At 39.8% G+C, this 21443-nt stretch overlaps 1 protein-coding gene across 2 annotated transcripts; it reads left to right on the top strand.

Moving 5' to 3' along the window:
- Positions 1-703: 703 nt before the first annotated feature.
- LOC139953681 (uncharacterized protein KIAA0930 homolog) lies at positions 704-21139 on the top strand. 2 transcript variants are annotated; one of them, XM_071953190.1, is made up of 9 exons: positions 704-851; positions 1589-1734; positions 6134-6238; positions 7936-8112; positions 11309-11449; positions 12121-12330; positions 13087-13237; positions 13999-14157; positions 15402-21139. In XM_071953190.1, the coding sequence occupies exons 1-9, from the start codon at positions 704-706 to the stop codon at positions 15437-15439; spliced, it is 1275 nt and encodes a 424-aa protein (XP_071809291.1). In that variant the 3' UTR covers positions 15440-21139. The 2 variants fall into 2 exon arrangements, with proteins under 2 accessions (XP_071809291.1, XP_071809292.1); XM_071953191.1 differs by having other exon boundaries at positions 711-818.
- The last annotated feature ends 304 nt before the right edge of the window (positions 21140-21443 follow it).

The following is a 21443-nucleotide window of genomic DNA, read 5'->3' as shown; positions in this document are numbered from 1 at the left end:
GTGGGCCTTGGACATTACTGTTTACCGAAAGTGTCCAATGGCTTTATTTTAAGCAACGAACTGTTGTTATATAGTTTAGCTTTCTGTGTACACTACTTTAATTTGACCAATATTCATACACCAAGGTAATTATCATTAACCCATAATTTTGTGTATTAAATTAGTTTATCACAACCTGGGGTTCTTTGTTTTAACTTTTAAGGAGATCTGATACACTTGGGCTTTCAAGATGGTCTGAAGTGGAGCTAGGAGGAGTGGCCTCATAAAAACTAGTGGCAAGTCGGTTGGGAAAAGCACATTAGCTTTTTTTCAGGGGTGTCTTATATTACTGGTTTAGCACAAAAAACGGCTGACCTGCCAAGAATTTAAAACAAAAAGTGTAGTGGTGGTCTGAAAATGTATTTAATTGGTTTTCAAGAGGCTGGGACTTTAAATGTTTTTTTGAGTATTTCTTCCAGTATCAGTAACTTTTTATTGCAGCTTATGGCCCTTTTCGAAACCACGGCTTCGATTTTGGATTCCGAAGCCCTGAGCGCGTACACATTCTCAAAACAACCGCGGGGCTATTAAGCCAGCCTGAGTCGCATCCAAGGCTGAAGCCGTGGTTTCGAAAAGGGCACGGCTCTGCAGCTGTTGTGTTGATAACGCCCTCTATTGACAAATGAACTTCTGACAGCTGCAAAACAATAAATTAAAAAACAAGATGGCAGCCAACGGGGGTGTGGGGCTAAACAATCGAGCGGAGAGTACGTTTCGTCGGATGATCTCCGATATAATAATGGAAAGGGGGAAGGTGAACTGCGCAGAGACAGTCGAAGGTACAATAGGAGATTTACAAACGATGACGAGAGGTGGGAATTCGGTGTTTTGTGGTGGAACTGTTTGCAAGTGGTTTGTTGTGGTGCATGCATACGTAATTTACGTTGTTTTCTGTGCATGCATGATGATGTGTGACCTAATGAAAGATCATCGATGACTCATTTTTATTGGTCATCATGGCTTGGAATTGCATGTGTGTTTTCTTTATTTTGCATTGGGGAAGTCAATATTTTTTTAAGTGGGCACTAGCACCACTAGATCTGCTTTCGGATGGAGGATTGAAAGATGCTGAGTGAGAATCTCAGTGAGATGCAAAAAAAGTGATTGAGTGGTTGAGCATTTTAATAATAAAACCAAGTTTCATCTTTTTAAATTAAAAAAAATTAAAGAAATTATGACTCATTTTATTTATATGGTCCCTGGTCCTTGATTTGGAATTGCATGTGATGTTCATAAATCGCTCAAAAGATCGGCTCAAGATGAGATGAGCCAAGGCTCACATGAGTATAGACTTTCGCTCAGTCAAAAATGAGCCAATGTGAGCCAGTGGCTCAATTTTCATGGGACTCTAGGTTGCCGCCTTGGAGCAAGTTCGAGTAGGCACAACCAATGGTCGACCAGCCTGGGTTTCGAGTGCAAATGGTCTCGAAACCTTTAGTTAACCATTGTTCACACGCGAATTAGCTCTGTGCAGTCAGAAAATGGAGGGAAAAATCACAGCAAAACTTCATTAATTATTAATTCTTAATTTTGTTATAATTTTGTTTAGATGGGTTTGTGCACATTCCAATGGAGGTGAACTGCTTCTGGACTCAAGTCTTCGCTCAACATTTTCTCACAGCGTCTGATGAACACAGAGACGACATGCTGTTTTTTGTTTATCGTCACAGTGCATCAAATAGAGCAGAACGACAGGTACGCTTCCATATTAATCTGAATACCATGGGTTCTCCCCATGCACAAACTAGCGTATCCCTAGGATTCAAGCTCTCGTGTTTATGATCAGCAGAGTGTGGGTTCGAATCCCGGTCGTGACACTTGCTACATAAAATTGTGGAGGTAGTTGCTTTCTGCTCTATACCGGCCAGACTTCGGATTAATGATACCCAAGCCTACTACATTCGTATGGACTGTTAAAGTAACACGTTGCCTTGGATCGGACGAGTTGGTCTTTGAAAATCATTCTGTAACCGTTTGTTGTAAAGTGTATGATTAGAAAGATAATGTAAAAGTAGAATACGTGGTTTTCTTTTTACCCTTTCGACTAACACGATCGGCCATTTATGAATTTTGACTCCCATACATGTAAATGGCCGACCGCAATAGTTCGCGACGTAAAAGGAAAACTGGCAGTTTCGAGTGATACTTGTGTGGATCATTACATTATATTCTACTTTTAAAACATCTTTCTAACCATGCATTTCATAACAAACGGTTTTAAACGCTTTTTATAGACCAACGCGTCCGATCCAAGGCAACGTATTCCTTTAAAGGGGTAACCCTGTTTCAGCCCTAGGAGTAGGTGGCAACGGCCTTTGGAAAAAAATATAATTGTAGCCCACACCTTGAAGTGGCCTTCAGGCCTCGTGAACGTGTGTCTGGCGACTTGCAAAAAAAACCAACAAAACTAACCCTAACCCTAGCATGTAGATCATGAGGACCAGGGTTGTATTCGTAGCAAGACCATCAATATCATTTGTTTAAAGCCATAGGACACTATCGTTAAACAGTATTGTCCAAGGCCCACACTTCGCGCATCACAACATACAAAATAACAAACCTGTGAAAATTTAGGTTTAATCGGTCATCGGAGTCGGGAGAAAATAATGGGAAAACCCACCCTTGCTTTCTGCGCATTTCGGCGTGTCATGACATGTGTTTAAAATTAATCCGTAATTCTCGATATATCGAGAATTGATAATTGTTTTAATGTTTTCTCAAAAAGTAAAGCATTTCATGGAATAATATTTCAAGAGAAGTCTTTCACCATTACCTTCTGTAAACCCTGTGTTATTTGTAAATCTGTGAACCTTTTTATTTTTCTGTTCTGAAAGTGTCCAATGGCTTTAAAGGGAAGGTACACGTTTGGTAATTACTCAAAACAAATATTAACTTAAAAACTGACTAGGTAACAAGCATTGGAGAGCTGTTGGTAGTATAAAACATTGTGCGAAACGACTCCCTCTGAAGTTATGTAGTTTTTGAGAAATAGGAAATTTCTCACTAAAATAATAAAAGACTTCTACATGTAGCTAGAAGTCTTTTATTCCTATCTGAGAGCACACCAATTCGTCCAACAAGAGTGTTTTTTCTTTCATCATTTTCTCGCAACTTCGATGACCTATTGAGCCCAAATTTTCACAGGCTTGTTATTTTATGCATATGATGGGATACATCAAGTGAGAATACTGGTCTTTGACAATTACCAAAGGTGTACCTTCCCTTAATTTAAACAAGAACATAATTGTTTTTAATTTGTAAAATTGAATTGATGTTTAACCGACTTTTCCTGATTTTGTTTCAACATGTTTAATCTAGAATGAAAAGGTAATTGTTTTGACTCTGTTTTTATTTTATTTTTGTTAACATTCTCATTCTTTACGTTTGTTTCATCACAAAAAAAACCTTGTCATCACTCTTTAGAATCGAGCATGGTTGATCATGTCGACCACGTAATCATGGTTTTGTGTTTCGTGGCCGAATGGTGTAATTCACTGGAGCCAAGCTTTGGTATTGTCAGCATTAGAGTGTGGGTTTGAATCCCGGTCATGACACTTATGCCCCCTGAGCAATGGCACTTTAAAGGGTGTCCATGTACTTTTTGTAGGACAAAAAACACAATGTCCACAGATTTACACTAAACTTACACAGTTTGTAGAAAGCTTCCCTGAAAATATTACATGCTGAGGTGCTGTAGTTTTTGGGTAATGAGTAAAACAATGTCATGAAAATAATATTGGTCTCATGAGACAAAAATTAAAGCATTTACAAACGTATTTTCATTACATTGTTTTACTCATTTCTCAAAAACTACAGCACCTCAGTAAGTAATATTTTAAGGGAAGCTTTCCACTATCATTAGCTTCAAACCCTGTAAGTTTAATGTAAATCAATTATGGACACTTTGAAATAGTACCCAAATCCTTTAAAACCATAACTGCTTCAGAAAATATTGGGAGAGCAGTGGTAGTGCCTTCTGCTCTACCAGCCAGGCCTACATCCTTAGGGAGCGTCTCAAAAGTCGGAACGGTAGGAACGTTCTTTTTGGATCGCAAGAGTATCCCCGCCGCTTTACTTGGACCGGTCCTTTGGACCGCCAGAGCGATCTTTTGGATCGTTCCAAATGCATGACCGCATCCAATCTCATGTTAGAACGTTCCTAATGTCATGATGTTGCGATCCTGCGGGCATATGCCCGCAGGAACGTTCTTTTGCGCTAGGAACGTGCCCGACTTTTGAGACGCTCCCTTAGGGACACTGAAGGGGTTAACCAGCCTGTTTCAGCCCCAGTAGGTGAAAACATGCCCCTGTTGACAGTTGATCTCTAGGTTGAAAGTCAAAATCAGTTACAAGGGTGTCCCTCATGTTGAGGTGGCCGTCTGGGACTGATTTCAAAAAGCAATAAAATCCATCGCAAGGCAAGATACCAGTATTACCACAGTGATTTGTATTGTGACATCACACTTTACTTAGCAACTCCTTTAATGGACCAGTCCGGCTTTCCACTAAGCTCCACCCACCGCGCACGTGAGCAAGACACGTGTACGAGCACTCCCAATAACATTCTGCACAATTCTGCCGCGCGTGCCAAATAATACGCGCACGCATGACGGCGTTTGTCCGACCACAATCATTGCTGTGATTGGTCAAATGGGTGAACGCGCACAGTTTGATTGACAGGCCGGATCGGTTCAGTCTTAGAACAGGATGGGTGAAGACACCATCATTTTTCTCTCATTATTTCGGTAAACAGGTTGTTGTACTTCTTCGGTGGACTGGAAACTTAGTGTGATTTTCTCTGTCCTTTTTATGCACAGTTATGAATTATGAAACTACTGCACACGTTTTGGGTTATTATGGTACAGTGTATAATTTATTGGTAATGGGACACTTTGGAATGCTAGGTGGCAGCAGACTTATCAGGGACATTGTTTTCGTACGTCTGAGCATGGGCTTTTTTGCCGAGAACCGTTCAAATATCAGGCGATTACAAAAACAATCTTTTTAAATCTTGTATTATTATTGTTATTATAATTTCGCAACAACCATCAAGATAAAACCAATTTTAATGTCCCAGAATACACCTCAGGGCATTATTTAATACCAAAACACCAGGTAGAAAATGTTTAGAAGACCTGGTTTCAATTCATTGACCAAACTGACAATTCAACGACCTTTGGCCAACTTTCCTAAAGGTTCAGAATGACCCACAATTTAGAAAAATCCTGGGGAGAAACCGGATTTTCCTTTTAAACATTATTGTCACAATAAAATTAAAACCCTGACCTGCCAAAGGAGAGACACCACATGTTATCATAATAAGCAGGGGGATTTTGTTTTCTTTTTTTTCTGGCGTTGCGAAATATTAACTTGACAATGGTGGAGGCTTGTGCAGTTTGTATAACTTAACTAGGGAATTAATTCAAATAATGTATTTGTGTGGAACACTTTTTTTCGCCTTTTCTAAGGTATTTGGAAGGGATTTGTTTTTTTCCCAACTTCTTTTTAGAAACTTAAATATGTAACTTTTGGCAAAGACACAAGTCTTCCGCGGTCAGGACATTGCTGCGAATGTTTTACTGCATCAATTTCTTATAAAGACGACTGTGTGCCTCTTGGACAAACCGAACCATAGAGGGCGCTCTACTAAAATTCTCAATTTTTCATTCGGCTTTAGGCTCCTTCCTCTCATCTGAAATCCTGAGAGTATTGCAAAGCACGCGCAATAATTCTCAAAACCACCACAGGGTCACGCTAGCCTGAGCCGAATCAAGAGCCGAAGCTGGAGTCAAAAAGGGCCTTTCATTTGACTTTCACCAAGTAATTGCCTGCTATTTGAGGATATTTTGCAAATGTTACCCCCTCTATTGGCGAATGTTGCGACACTGTGTTACAAATTTTAAAATGTAGAATGAAATTTTTGACCAAGGCTACAAAGACACAAGTTTAGGACCTTCACGAAAGTGTGTTCTGCTTGCATTAACCCCCACCCCCCACCAAAAATAAATAAATAATAATGTCTCGTTTTATTTTACCTGTAAGAAAAACTTGTTATTCTTGAATCTAAATATGTTTTCTGTGTCTGATTTTTTAGACAAGAATGGAGGTCTATCGCAAAGACTCCAAGAACCTACCGAGTTTAGGAGAACCAAATATAGACTGGGAGGAATCGGTCTACCTCAATCTTATACTACAACAGGTAAGAACCTAGACTGGTCCCCTGCACTGGGCCAAATTTCAAAGAGCTGCTGAAGTGCAAAATTGAAAGCACGAAAATATCTTGCTTGTTTTTAACATACTATATTACAGTCCGAAATTCCCTGCCATTTGATATTGCCTCCGACTGGTATTTAGCTGCTGTTTACTTTGCATAACAATTGAGTGGAGTCTAGGCCGGTAATCTGATTTTACTAAGCAATGAATTTTGTTTCTTAAGCAAAATTTTGTGCTTAAGCAGCACTGTGAAATTGGGCCCTGGTCCCCTGTAAGACAGACACTGTTCTTTTAACGTGTGCTGTGTGTAGGAAGACTGCGGATAGTCTGTCCGTCCTTAAAGGAACACGTTGCCTTGGATCGGACGAGTTGGTCTTCGAAAAGGGTTTGAAACCGTTTGTTATAAAATGCATGGTTAGAAAGATGTTTTGAAATTAGAATATAATGATCCACACGATTATCACTCAAAATTGCACGGTTTTCATTTTACGTCGCGAACTATGAACACGGTCGGCCATTTATGGGAGTAAAATGTTTGACTCCCATAAATGGCCGACCGTGTTTGTTGATGAGGTAAAAAGAAAACCAGGCAATTTCAAGGCATATTTGTGTAGATCATTGTATTCTACTTTTACAATCATCTTTCTAACCATACCGATTTTATAAGAAACGGTTACAGAACGCTTTTCAAAGACCAACTCGACTGATCCAAGGCAACGTGTTCCTTTAAGAGGCATTCTCAACCGGTCTACGGGCTCACCGTCCAAGTGGCGGATGAAATAAGAAACTACTATAATTATTACTATTATTATAAGCTACCCATCCATTTATTTGACAGTATGACTACATTTTAACGTGTGCTGTATGTACCAAGACAGCGGATAGTCTGCCCGTCCTTGAGAAACATTCTCAACAGGTCTACGCTTCACCGTCCAAGGGGCGGATGAAATAAAAAACCACTATAATTATTACTATTATTATAAGCTACCCATCCATTTATTTGACAGTATGACTACATTTTATTGTGTGCTGTATGTACCAAGACAGCGGATAGTCTGCCCGTCCTTAAGAAACATTCTCAACAGGTCTACGCTTCACCGTCCAAGGGGCGGATGAAATAAAAAACCACTATAATTATTACTATTATTATAAGCTACCCATCCATTTATTTGACAGTATGACTACATTTTAACGTGTGCTGTATGTACCAAGACAGCGGATAGTCTGCCCGTCCTTAAGAAGCATTCTCAACAGGTCTACGCTTCACCGTCCAAGGGGCGGATGAAATAAAAAACCACTATAATTATTACTATTATTATAAGCTACCCATCCATTTATTTGACAGTATGACTACATTTTAACGTGTGCTGTATGTACCAAGACAGCGGATAGTCTGCCCGTCCTTAAGAAACATTCTCAACAGGTCTACGCTTCGCCGTCCAAGGGGCGGATGAAATAAAAAACCACTATAATTATTACTATTATTATAAGCTACCCATCCATTTATTTGACAGTATGACTACATTTTAACGTGTGCTGTATGTACCAAGACAGCGGATAGTCTGCCCGTCCTTAAGAAACATTCTCAACAGGTCTACGCTTCACCGTCCAAGGGGCGGATGAAATAAAAAACCACTATAATTATTACTATTATTATAAGCTACCCATCCATTTATTTGACAGTATGACTACATTTTAACGTGTGCTGTATGTACCAAGACAGCGGATAGTCTATCCATCCTTAAGAAGCATTCTCAACAGGTCTACGCTTCACCATCCAAGAGGCGGATGGACACCAAGGGAGAGGAGACCGCCGTCTCGTACCCCAACATCTTCTTCATGATCGACAACTTTGACGAGGTAATTAATTCAATTCAATTTTTTATTAGTCCTACCATGGAGGAAGTTCATTTTGAATACATGCAATACAGACACAATTAATTATACACTAAACATAAATAAAGTACTGGAAATACGTACACAATGTAATATTAATTAATCAGAGTAAACTACGTAATAAACCACAATGGAGTCATACTGAAAACAACTTCTAAGCAGGAAGTAAACAAAGTAGTTAAACACTGAGGTTGAGTAGACGGACAGAGCATGAAGGAGTTGAGGAACCTGTTTGTTTTGCATCAAAGTGACTGCCATCTCCGACCACTTCTTAGTTTTATGCATGTTAAGATACACCAACTGTGAAAGCTAGTCTTTGACTATTACCAATAGTGTCCACTGCCTTTAAATGGAAATGGCCTTGCCCTTTCAACATGTTCACAGAGGAAATTCCAGACTTGAAATGACCCAGGTCGTCGACAAGTGACTCATTTTTTGCTTGAAATCATCACAGGATTACACTGTGCAAGCAATTTATACAGTGTATTCAGACACTCTACTTGCCGTGCTTGTACTAGTCACAGACAATACACTTAAAGACACTGGACACTATTGGTAATTGTCAAAGACTAGCCTTCACAGTTGGTGTATCTTAACAAGCATAAAATAACAAACCTGTGAAAGTTTGAGCTCAATTTGTGAGATAATAATGAAAGGAAAAAACACTTGTGTCACACGAAGTTGTGTGCTTTCAGATGCTTGATTTCGAGACCTCAAATTCTAAATCGTAGGTCTCAAATTCAAATTCGTGGAAAATTACTTCTTTCTCTATAACTACATCCCTACTTCAGAGGGAGCCGTTTCTCACAATGTTTTATACTATCAAACTCCCCCATTACTCGTCACCAAGTAAGGTTTTATGCTAATAATTATTTTGAGTAATTACCAATAATGTCCACTGCCTTTAAATGAATTCAAAATTGTCTGTCGCTAGCGCCTATACTCTTATGAATAAAAACATCAAGATTCCTTCCGGGTAGAAATTAGCTTACTCCAGGATCCTAAATCCACTCTCTTTAAACCTAAGTCCATTGATCGTGGCCTAGGGGCAGAATGTATACGTAAAGTAATTCCCTTTTGCTTCCCCTTGTCTAACGACATTGTCGCCGCACTGCCTAGTCAACTGCTAGTATAATTAGTCTTACAAGATTATTGAACCGGAGTCAATTTATATACTGTGTCTGCGGACACTTCAAGTGTGTCTACCCATTCTCGTGTTTGTTTGCTGTTTTTCTAATAAAGACGACCCCCCCAGCAGTTTTTTCTTCCTTAATTTGTGTGTGTACGGAGTTCCATTATTCATTGACTTGGAAATATACTCCTGGGCTGAATTTCATAGAGCTGCTTAAGCACAGTAAAGTACACTAAGCACAAAAAACAGAACAGGGTTACCGGCCAAAACACCATGTCACATATATTTAGTGACTGGTATCCTGGTCATTCCTGCTAAGCAGAAAATGGTTCAGTGCTTAAGCAGCTCCATACACGATATAGGGTTCTGTATGTTGTTTTTTCTTCCTTAATTTGTGTGTGTTCGTGATTAAATTATTCATTGACTTGGAAATTATACTATGGTCACAATTTTATGGAGCTGTTTTGAAGCACAAAAAGTATTTAAGCACCACAAAATTATGCTTACCAGAACGGGGTTACCAGCCAAAATACCATGTCACATGAACAATTTGTGACTGGTGTCCATGGCTCATTTCTGCTAAGCAGAAAACTTTTCAGGGCAAAAGTTGGCCCTATCATATATGTGGCATTTTGAGAATCTTTTTTGAAGTAATGTAATGTGGTTTTGTTCAAAAAGATAATAAATTTGATGGCCCCAAAATTTGAACCTGAGCAAAATGCTTCTCAGATTCTCAGATTCCTATTGGTGATTATTCTTCCTGCGTGGACATACCACGTATTCGGTCTGGATTTTCACCAATATCCATAGAGTTATACATATAATATTGGGGGTGGGGGAGGGGTAGGCAGGGAGGTTAGGAGAGAGGGGACCGGGGTAAAAATACTTTCGCATTGTAATGTATCAGAATCATTATTTTAGAAGGATCATTCGTTGCCAGCAAAATAATGCTTAATATCATGGAGAAAGTGGTGTGCAAACATAGAGTTATATATAAGAACTAGAGGGCGCACGAGTGATGCTTTGTGCACAAACGCCACTGGACCGCAAAAATGACAAGCGCGTCATTCTGCACGCGCATTGAATATGAAATACACATTTGAGTTTTTTTTTATTGAACGCTCACGCGATGCTGTTTGTTCAACTTACAAAATGGCCGCACAAACACACGCTGTGAGATGCTAGTTTTGTCAACTTAGAAAATGGCGGCATAAGCGCATGCCGGGGCGCGTATTTAGGTCAGTGCGCTCTCTAGTTCTTATATATAACTCTATGCAATATCTCAAAAAATGTGACCTTTTGAAAAGAAAATTTCAGATGTAGGGCCCAAGTTTTATTGTGCACATCTGCATTTATATCGGATTAAAACAATGGAAAGGGTTTTTTTTTTTTAAGAGAAAAAAAAGTAATCTTTGACTTTTATAAAGAACTCCTCCGTGGCATTTCTTCCTTAATTTGTGTTTGTCCTGGATCCCAGTGTTTAAACAAACAAACAAAAATACCTCCAAAACTATCAAACAAACAAACAATTAAAGACACGGGACACTATTGGTAATTGTCAAAGACCATTCTTCTCACTTGATGTATCTCAACATGTGCATAAATTAACAAACCTGTGAAAAATTTAGCTCAATTGGTCGTCGAAGTTGCAAGATTGTAATGAAAGAAAAAGCACCCTTGTCACATGAAGTTGTGTGCTTTCAGATGCTTGATTTTGAGACCTCAAATTCTAATTCTGAGGTCTTGAAATCAAATTCATGGAAAAGTACTTTTTTCTTGAAAACTACGTAAATTCAGAGGGAGTTGTTGTTTGCACTTTCAACAGCTCCCCATTACTAGTTACCAAGTAATGTTTTATGCTAATAATTATTTTGAGTAATTACCAATAGTGTCCACTGCCTTTAAATAATGGAGGTTGAGAGTGCAGGATTTGTAGACATGAGTGACAGTTTTGAAGGATAGGACTATGTTCTTTGCTTGGGAGCTACTGCTGCTCTGACTAATGTTCTTGTCTTTTTGACTTGGCAGGTTTTTGGCGATGTAATGGTTGAAGAAGGACAGCTTATATGCGTAGAGGTCGTCGCAGCAGAGAAGCAAGGTCACTATCGTAGCGTTATATTTTTAGGCTCGGTGAGGTATGAATCGCTAAGGAGAGTGTATGAAGCCAGGGTAAGCTCACAGCTAAAGCAGGTTCATACTTCCTGAGAATGCATAAATTCGCAAAAAATAGTTTACAACAGTTGTTCAACTCCTGCCAAACAACTGCTGCAAAAACAGCCATGTGACGTTAAAATTCGCTTCGCGTTCACATTCGCAGGAAGTATGAACCAGGCTAGATGGTATTTGTTTGTTGTTTCAATAATCTTCCTGTCAAGGGAACTCTGCAAGCTCCCACTAGGGGATATAAACACCAAGCTGGCAACAGCCAATCTCTCTCACACAAACTTTGGTATAACAACTATGATTATGAATTGAACAAGTCAGGAAATTGTGATTCAGTAACTAGACGACAATCTGAAATGTTATTTTTCATATTGGAGATTGTCTTGAACAGATTGCCTGTAAATTGCCTGTCGTCGATTTCACCAAACTCTTCCTAACTTAGGATTGAGGACTTAGTACTTATGACAAGTTAAGTTCCATATCCATAGATGTTAGGACACATTGAACCCATCCTAAGTTATGACGGGTTTACTCGTCCTAACTCGAGATGGGATTAATCGTAGCGTTTCGTGAAATCGGCGGCTGGTGTGACATGATCATTAGATTGTTCTTATTAGCTGTAGGCGGGAAAGTGTTTTTTATCTTGTTGTTTTTTTCTCATCGTCAACTCACCACAGGCGAGTGTAACTTCCAGAGTAGCTGCTTCCATGGGGCTTTACGGTCGTGGAAAGAGCCGTGTAGAGTTTATCCGAATGAAGGGGCCAGAGGGCAAAGGTTACGCCGAGGTCGCCGTCAGTAGACACCACCGGGTCGGCTCTATAGACTACAGCAGTAGTGAAGATATGACTAGCGGGATTGAGAGTAATGCAGAGTCGCCAACAGAAGAGGTATGGAAAATCTCATTCCATTGTCCCTGCCCAAATGCCCCTGTCCCACTGCCCCTGTCTTGATTGCCCCTGCCCTGTCCTACTGTGCCTGCCCTTCTCACTGTCCCTGCTATGTCTCATTGACCCTGTCCTGTTTCACTGTCCCTACTATTTTCCATTGCCCCTGCCCTGTCCCACTCTTCCTGCCCTGTCCTATTGGCCCTGCCCTGTCCCACTGCCCCTACTATGTCTCATTGCCCCTGCCCTGTCCCACTGTTCCTGCCCTGTCGCACTGCCTTTACCCTGTCCCACTGCCCCTACTATGTCTCATTGCCGCTGCCCTGTCCCACTGCCCCTAATATGTCTCATTGCCCCTGCCCTGTCCCACTGTTCCTGCCCTGTCGCACTGCCTTTACCCTGTCCCACTGCCCCTACTATGTCTCATTGCCCCTGCCCTGTCCCACTGTTCCTGCCCTGTCGCACTGCCTTTACCCTGTCCCACTGCCCCTACTATGTCTCATTGCCGCTGCCCTGTCCCACTGCCCCTAATATGTCTCATTGCCCCTGCCCTGTCCCACTGCCCCTAATATGTCTCATTGCCCCTGCTCTTTCCCACTGCTCCTTCTATGTCTCATTGCCCTGTCCCACTGCCCCCACTATGTCTCATTGCCCTGTCCCACTGCCCTGCCCTGTCCTATTGCCACTGCACTGTGACAAACACTGAAGCTCTAGTTTTTATAGTTTTTTTCTTCTTTTTCTTTCGTCCACGGTTGTTAGTGTAAACCAATTATTAGCCAACCGAAAGATGCAGCTGCAAATAATAACCACATCAAGCCGGCACTAAGGAAGTCTCGTTCAGACAGTGAAACGTTAGGTCAGCTTGACGAAGACAGAAGAAAGAGAGACGAGGAGAGAGCTATGTCAGAGGGTGAGTCCATGCAGGAGGTCCTTGAACGCACTAGACAACTTTGGTTATTGACAAAGACCAGTGTTCTCACTCGGTGTATCCCAACATATATATGAATGCATAAAATAAAAAATCTGTGAAAATTTTCAACAGATGGAAGAAAAATACCCTTGTTGTACAAAGTTGTGTGCTTTCAGATGCCTAAGAAAAGGCCCCAGGCCTGAAGTCTTTTATTATATGAACCAGAAATTACCTCCTTCTCATAAATTATGTTACTTCAGAGGAAGCCGTCTCTCACAATGTTTATACTATCAACAGCTCTTCGTTGCTCGTTACCAAATAAGATTTGTTTACAATTATTTTGGCCATGACACGCCATTTTAAAGGATTTGGGTACCTTTTAAAAATGTCCATAGATATTAAACTTACAGCATGTACAGGGTTGGAAGATAGTGATAGTGGAAAGCTTCCCTTCAAATATTACTTAACTGAGGTGCTGTAGTTTTTGAGAAATGAGTAAAACAATGTCATGAAAATACGTTTGTAAATGATTAAAATAATTTTCGTCTCATGAGACGAAAATTATTTTCATGACATTGTTTTACTCATTTCCCAAAAACTACAGCACCTCACTCAGCACGTAATATTTTCAAGGAAGCTTTCTACTATCATTATCTTCGAACTGTGTAAGTTTAGTGTAAATCTGTGTTTTTTGTCCTTCAAAAGTTACATAGACCCTTTAACTTGATTATTAAACAAAATTATTATTATTTGTTTGATAGATGAGCAAGGTATTACTGAAGGTTGGAGAAATCGATGGTTGAGACGGACGTCGAGCGCTCTCCGTCGCTTCAAGAGAACTCAAGCTGCAAGTGTCAGACAGCTGACTCTTAATGTTCACTTAACGTACGTGACGCTACCGTGGCATCGTATTATAGGAGGTGAGTCACGCCTGGAGTTTGGGACTCGGGAGTGTCAGACTTTGTGTTGTTTCATGGCCTAGCAGTTAACGGAACACGTTGCCTTGGATCGGACGAGTTGGTCTTTGAAAAGCGTTAGTAACTGTTTGTTATAAAATGCATATGATCAGAGAGATGTTTTAAAAGTAGAATATAATGATGCACACAAGTGGCACTTGAAGTTGCACGGTTTTCCGTTTATTTCATCGACAAACACAGTCGGCCATTTATCAGAGTCAAATGTTTGACTCCCATTAATGGTCGACCGTGTTAGTCGACAAAGTAAAAGGAAAACCACGCAATTTCGAGTGATAACTGTGTGGATCATTATATTCTACTTTTAAAACATCTTTCTAACCATATGTTTTTTGTAACAAACTGTTTCAAACGGTTTTAAAAGACCAACTCGACAGATCCAAGGCAACGTGTTCCTTTAAAAGCACCGGACTCCAGCTCTGGTGATTCTGATCAGCAGAGTGTTGGTTTGAGTCCCATTCTTGAAATGGTGTGTTGTGTAGTGCTTGGCGAATAGTGAAATTTTGTTATTCGGATACCGCTGGCCAACTATCCGAAATTAACCGGATATTTGAATAGATTTTTTCGCCGCTAGAGGGCGCTATTAAAAAAAAAAAAATAAAAAATTTTAAAGATCTAATTTAAAGATGGCGATTTGCTTTTTCTTTTGATCGTGATTGACTCTACGTGAAGGAAAACTTTTGTAATCTTTGAACAAATTACGTCAGAAATGTCATTGTTTTAACTCATCACGAAGGTGAGCATAGTTAAATACTTAATTTATGCTGTTTTATGCTGTCTTAATAGAAGTTTCATAAGGATTCAGACAAAACACTCATATCAGTTGTCGCCCGACGTCCGCGGATATTTGGATATTAAAGAATATCCGGTTACTTGGTTGTAATTACAGAACTATCCGGTTTATAAATAGGTATTTGCACCCATTGCGGATATCCGGTTAAGAAAAAAAGGCATTTGCGGTTACGGATAGGAAAACCTATTCGCCATTAACCAGATATTCAAATTATTCGCCCAGGCCTAGTGTTGTGGCTAAGCAGTTAAGAGCACGAAACTCGAGCTCAGGGGTTGTCGTCTGAAAAAAAAAAGGAACTAATTATTGTATCCATACGAAAAAAATTTCACTAAAAGAAATGGTGCATGAAAGGGTTAAATGATTTCTAAGTTTTCCTTTCCTTTAATTTATTCACCAGATGTTCTTGAAACTCAAAAGCAGCCAGTCCTAAGCTAGTACAGACTTCAACTCTCGTCTAGTTTCTTGCCAACTCAGGATATCATTCTCCTCCCGGCGTGACATCAACCCTTATCGACCTCCTCCAGCGGGCTCTGAGGCCCCGCCCCCTCCTATAAGAAGGTTGTTTTTATTTTTCTACTCCTTCGACTATATGTAGGTGTTGTATAAGAGTAGATTCCCTGATTGGTTTTCCTCATAGTCCAAGAAGAAGCGCTCAAATTTGAGAAAAAAAAACTTCCAAGACCACCTGTAGCTCAATATTAATGGGTCTGCCGTCTATTTCACAAAACTCTTCCTAACTTAAGACTAATCTTAGGACTTAGGACGAGTCCCAACCCTGCACTGTAGCATGCAGACCTTAAGATTAATCCTAAGTTAAGAAGAGTTACTCGTCCTAACTCGAGATAAGACGAGTCCTTACTCTTTGTGAAATCGACCCCTGGGTACAATTTGTATGACACAAAACACAATGTCCACAGGTTTACATTAAAGGGACACGTTGCCTTGAGTTAGTCTATGAAAAGCGATTGTAACGTAGTAGAAAGCTTCCCTTGAAATATAACTTGCTGAGGTGCTGTAGTGTTTTAGAAATGGGTTAAACAATGTCAAAGAAAATTATTTTGTCTCCTGAAAACATTGCTCTGCGATTTTTCTCAAAAACTTGACAACGACGTGTTGAAGCTGAAACTTCTACAGGTCAATTATATTACAAACGTGTACATCCTCATACACAGTGAGAAAGGATTCATGTCATGGCCAAAAAGCGTATATTAAAAAAGGTGTCGAAACCCTTTAACTCGACCAGAGTACTGGGCCCAATTTCATAGAGCTGCTTAAGCACAAAGTTTTGCTTAAGCAAAAAATTCATTGCTTAGTAAAATCAGATTACCGGCCAAGACTCCAGTCAATTGGTATGCTAAGTAAACAACAGCTAAATACCAGTCACAAGTAATGTATATGGCATGAAATTTTGGCCAGTAACATGTGTAAAATAAGCGAGCTATTTTCGTGCTTAAGCAAATTTTTTGCTTAAGCAGCTCTATGAAATTGGCCCCTGGTTACACGAACAGAGCACTGCTTACCACAATTAAACTGTTTGAATGTAACAAAAAAGCACTAAAGGGGGTCGTTCAGAAACACTACTTAAGTCGGTTTAACTCATGGGATCAACCCAATCGAGTTCAACTCTGTGTGTCTGAACTGTACTAAAGTTAGTCTGAATCGGGTTCAACCCATAAAAGTTAGACCGTCTAGCGAGGGGGTTAACTTAAAGCCATTGGACCCTTTCGGTAAACAGTATTGTCCAAAGCCCTCACTTCGTGTATCACAACTTCTATATCAAATCACAAACCTGTGAAAATTTGGGCTTAATCGGTCATCGGAGTCGGGAGAAAATACCGTAAAACCCACCCTTGTATCCGCGCGTTTCACCGTGTCATGACATGTGTTTAAAATAATATCCGTAATGAGAATTGATATTGTTTTACTGTTTTCTCAAAAAGTAAAGCATTTCATGGAATAATATTTCAAGAGAAGTATTTCACCACTACCTTCTGTAAACCCTGTAAGTTATTTGTAAATCTGTGAACTTTTTTTTTTTGGTTCTGTACCGAAAATGGTCCAATGGCTTTAAGACCGCTTCCGGTTTATCTTTTAACACTGTGTGTGGACAGAATACCACATCCGGTTTAACTCACAACAGACGACCCATTGACCTCCGTAATCATTACGTAAACACACGGTGAACAATAAACCCGATGTTAGAGTAACGGGGTCGCCGCTGCTTTGACCTCTTAAAACCAAAGATAAACCGTATCGGGTTTAACTCAGTGCTGTCTGAGGGAAGGGGGAACAACTTTTGACGAACCTCGATAGTTAAACCGGTTCGGGTCTAACTTAGTACGCTGTCTGAACAGACCCTATGAGAAGATTTATCTCATTTTGTATTTTGATTATGGAAAAGAACGCTTCACTCATCGACAGATATGTCATTTATCGGACTGAAGGTCAACATTTGTTTCACATTTTGTCACCATATTCTGAAATGTATATTAATCGCACAGAAAATAGCAAGTGCAGGGCCCAATTTCACAGCTTCGCTTACCTCAGAATTCTGCGCCTCTGATTGCAAGTGGCAAATTTCTGCGCTAGATGTTTAAAGGCAGTGGACACTATTGGTACCGGTAATTACTCAAAGTAATTATTAGTAAAAAACCTTACTTGGCATGCTTGGTAATGAGTCATGGAGAGCTGTTGATAGTAGAAAACATTATGAGAAACGGCTCCCTCTGAAGTAACATAGAATTAATTTCACACGAATTTGTTTTCGAGACCTCAGATTTAGAACTTGAGGTCTTTGAAATCAAGCATCTGAAAGCACACAACTTCCTGTGACAAGGGTGTTTTTTCTTTCATTATAATCTCACAAGTCTGACGACCAATTGAGCTCAAATTTTCACAGGTTTATTGTTTTGTGCATATGTTGAGATACACCAAGTGAGAAGACTGGTCTTTGACAATTACCAATAGTGTACAGTGCCTTTAAAGGAGCGTTTTAAAAGTCGGAACCTTACAAAAGTTCCAATTTAATCGGAGACGTATTTTAAAGCGGAATGAACCATTCCATGTAATGGCATTTCTGGAATTCTCCAGTACTTTTGCACAAAGATGCAGTCTTGTGGAATGTTCTTGCAGCCCAGTGTGCACAGGAACATCTTTTTCGCGCCTTGAGTTTGCCCGACCTTTTGAGATGCTTTATTATACTGGTATTCGATCCCTCAATCTGTCACATAGAAGATGTCTTACAGGCTATAAAGAAAAATGGTGAACCACAGTAGTCAACCAATGGCGGACTAATCTAGGTTTTAGTCAAAATAGTCGACCTTCAATTAACCACGGAGTGCACTCAAACTTGCTCATGGATGGGCCCACTTTGCTTTAACAAGCAGGGCACGTTACGGAGGGTCCAGGCATAGTATTTTTTTGTCTTTATAGTCTGAACTCCGGAGGTATATAGCCTAAAGGTCGTCTAAAGCTTTCAACTTGTGTACTAGTACATGTAGCTTAGCCCTTGCAGTCAAGAACATGTTCAAGAATATTTTGTCAAAAAAAAAATACCTTGAAGTTTTTTGTTGCCAAAGAGTGTTTGTTTATATCCACAGGGAAATAGCTTTCCCCCAGTCTGGATTGTAAAATGTTACTGTTTAATTTTTTAAGGATTTTGTGAAAAAGTCTTTATGTTGCAGGTATTATGTATAAATTGAAACAAAAAAGCTATTATGTATATATATATGTTGCAGAAGTAAGTTTGTAAATGATGGAATTTTGTTAGGAAGTTTGTCGACGTTCATAAAGAGTACTTTAAGGGCGAACCCCTTCTCATTCGATGAGTGCACTGGGTTGATAATTCTGTGCTTTACACAACACACGGGACCAACGGCTTTATGTCCCTTCCGAAGGACGAAGGTTTGAACTAAGGTTAGGGGGGAAAAGTACACTAGATGTGTCGGAACATAGACCTCTGTCATGGTGCAGCCATCTTGAATTTCTCCCATTGATATCAATGTAACCAAACCGAGGCTGGAAGAACAAAATAGTCTGGTTCCTATTTGCAAAAATGATTATTAGTATTCATTATTGTTGTTCGGTACTAGGAACCTGACCAAGATGGTGACAGCACGATATAAGTCTTTATTGATGTTACCCTGACAGTATGCTGTTCTGTTAGAACTGGTACGATTTTGTTTCCCTGTGAAGGGAATCCAAAAATAGGATTTGGTCAGTATTAGGGAAATCCCATTCCCATGGGAAACGTAATATTTTGTTGTCCACATACTATCCGATTATAGAGTTATATATAAGAACTAGAGGGCGCACTGGCCTATATACGCGGCCCGGCATGCGCGCATGCGGCCATTTTCTAAGTTGACAAAACATCATCGCATAGCATGTGTTTGTGCGGCCATGTTGTAAGTTGACAAAACAGCATGGTGTAGCGTTCAATAAGCACAAACTCCAGTGTGTACTTCATATTCAACACGTGCACAGAATGGCTCACATGTCTCCTCTTGCGGTCCTGTCGCGTTTGTGCAAGGAGCATCACTAGTGCGCCGTCTAATTGTTATATATAACTCTATGTATCCGACTAACCTTGGATTATAAGCACTTGTACATGTACCAGGGACCGATTTCACAATGATAGGCCTAACTTAGAACTAGCCCTAACCTAGGACTAGTCCTAGCTTAGGACTAGTGCTAACTTATGACAAGTTCTAACTTAGTACTAGTCCTAACTTAGTACTAGTCCTAACTTAGTACTAGTCCTAACTTAGTACTAGTCCTAATATAGGACTAATATAGGACTATTCCTAACTTAGGACTAGTACTAACTAAGGACTCTTTAGGAGTTATTAGAAACTTAAGGCTAGTTCTAAGTTAGGATGGCGAATAACTCGTCCTAACTCAAAGACAAGACTAGTCTCATCTCTTTGTGAAATCCACCCCAGGTGTTTTTATAATCCAAACCTGATAGTTGTACTGTTATATTGAGTTAGTATGTGTGTGCAGGAGTCGACTTCACAAAGAGTTAGGACTAGTCCTAACTTAGGACTAGTCCTAGGAGATATACAAATTGCAAGTAACTGGTCCTAACTCGAAATAAGACTATTCCTAACTCATTGTGAAATCCACTCCTGGAGCTTTGGGGGTGGGGAATGAGGGGTTGGAGGGGGGGGGGATATGCATGGTCATGATACATGTATGAATTTTAGGATTATGCATGGCCGATTGGTGGGGAGGGGGAGGGCTGTCAAACTAGCTAGCTTGCCTCAGGTACTTAGACATTTATGATTTTATTCTTAAGTGCAATCTGAATAATCACCAAAAATAAGAAACTTATTTTTCATTGTACAATGTAATTCTAGCAGGCGCAGTTTGTACGACTGCAAGGCTTATGTGTACTATGCGCAAGTTATAATTTTAGGGGTGTAAGACAGGTCGGATGTGAACAGGGGGTAAAGTTGTTGCTGCTCAGGGTCCAACCTCACAAAGCTGTTAAGCAGAAACAAAATTGCTCAGCAGATTTCTTTGCGAAGCATAAAATGAGTTGGGCACCAGTTGCAACAATGTAAACTGCATGGAATGTTGGCTGGTAACCAGTTTTTGTTAAAGGCATTGGACACTATTGGTAATTACTCAAATAATTATTGCCATGAAACCATATTGATTATAAGTAATGGGGAGAGGTTGATAGTATAAAACATTGTGAGAATTGGCTCCCTCTGAAGTGATGTAGTTTTTGAGAAAGAGGTAATATTCCACGAATTTGATTTTGAGACCTCAGAATTAGAATTTGAATTTGAGGTCTCGAATTCAAGCATCTGAAAGCACACAACTTTCACATGGGTGTATTTTCTTTCATTGTTATCTCGCAACTTCCACGACCGATTGAGCTCAAATTTTCACAGGTTTGTTGTTTTATGCATACGTGTATGTTGAGATACACCAATGGAGAAGACCGGTCTTTGACAATTACCAATAGTGTCCCTCTTGCTTTAAGCATTATTTGTCGTACACCTTGATCTGTTAGTGTTTTTTTGTGTCCAGTATGCCAACAAATGTGCAGTTGTTTAGACTCGACAATGTAGAAGGTAGACTAATAATATGAGAAAATGAAATAAAATTTTCTCTGATACAACAGTAATTTAGTTTATCGTCTCTAATCTTATTGCCCCAAGTCTCTAACCCTAATCCCAGGGCCCAATTTCATAGCCCTGCTTAGCACACTAATTTGCTTAGCATGAAATTTCTCCCTTGATCAAAGCAGGAAATGCCAACCAAATGTCTACGTGATTTTAAGGACAAGCAAAGAGCAGCTGATTATCAGTAAGAAGGAACATGTGACAAATGGAAATTTGGTTGTTACTCCTGTTTTTATCAAGGATGAAATTTTATGCTAAAGCAAATGTTGGTGCTTAGTAGCTCTATGAAATTGGGCCCTGGT

The sequence above is a fragment of the Asterias amurensis genome, chromosome 22 (genome assembly GCF_032118995.1).
Source record: "Asterias amurensis chromosome 22, ASM3211899v1".
Classification (NCBI taxonomy): domain Eukaryota; kingdom Metazoa; phylum Echinodermata; class Asteroidea; order Forcipulatida; family Asteriidae; genus Asterias; species Asterias amurensis.
The sequence above is the reverse complement of the archived record's forward strand: the minus strand, read 5'-3'. Positions and strand labels throughout refer to the sequence as shown.

Bases quoted from the DNA above. Each gene is read 5' to 3' on its own strand.
- LOC139953681 (XM_071953190.1), top strand. From the start codon at position 704: ATGGCAGCCAACGGGGGTGTGGGGCTAAACAATCGAGCGGAGAGTACG. The intron at 11,450-12,120 runs GTAAGCTCACAG...AACTCACCACAG, and splicing joins GGAGAGTGTATGAAGCCAGG to GCGAGTGTAACTTCCAGAGT. The intron at 14,158-15,401 runs GTGAGTCACGCC...TTTATTCACCAG, and splicing joins GTGGCATCGTATTATAGGAG to ATGTTCTTGAAACTCAAAAG.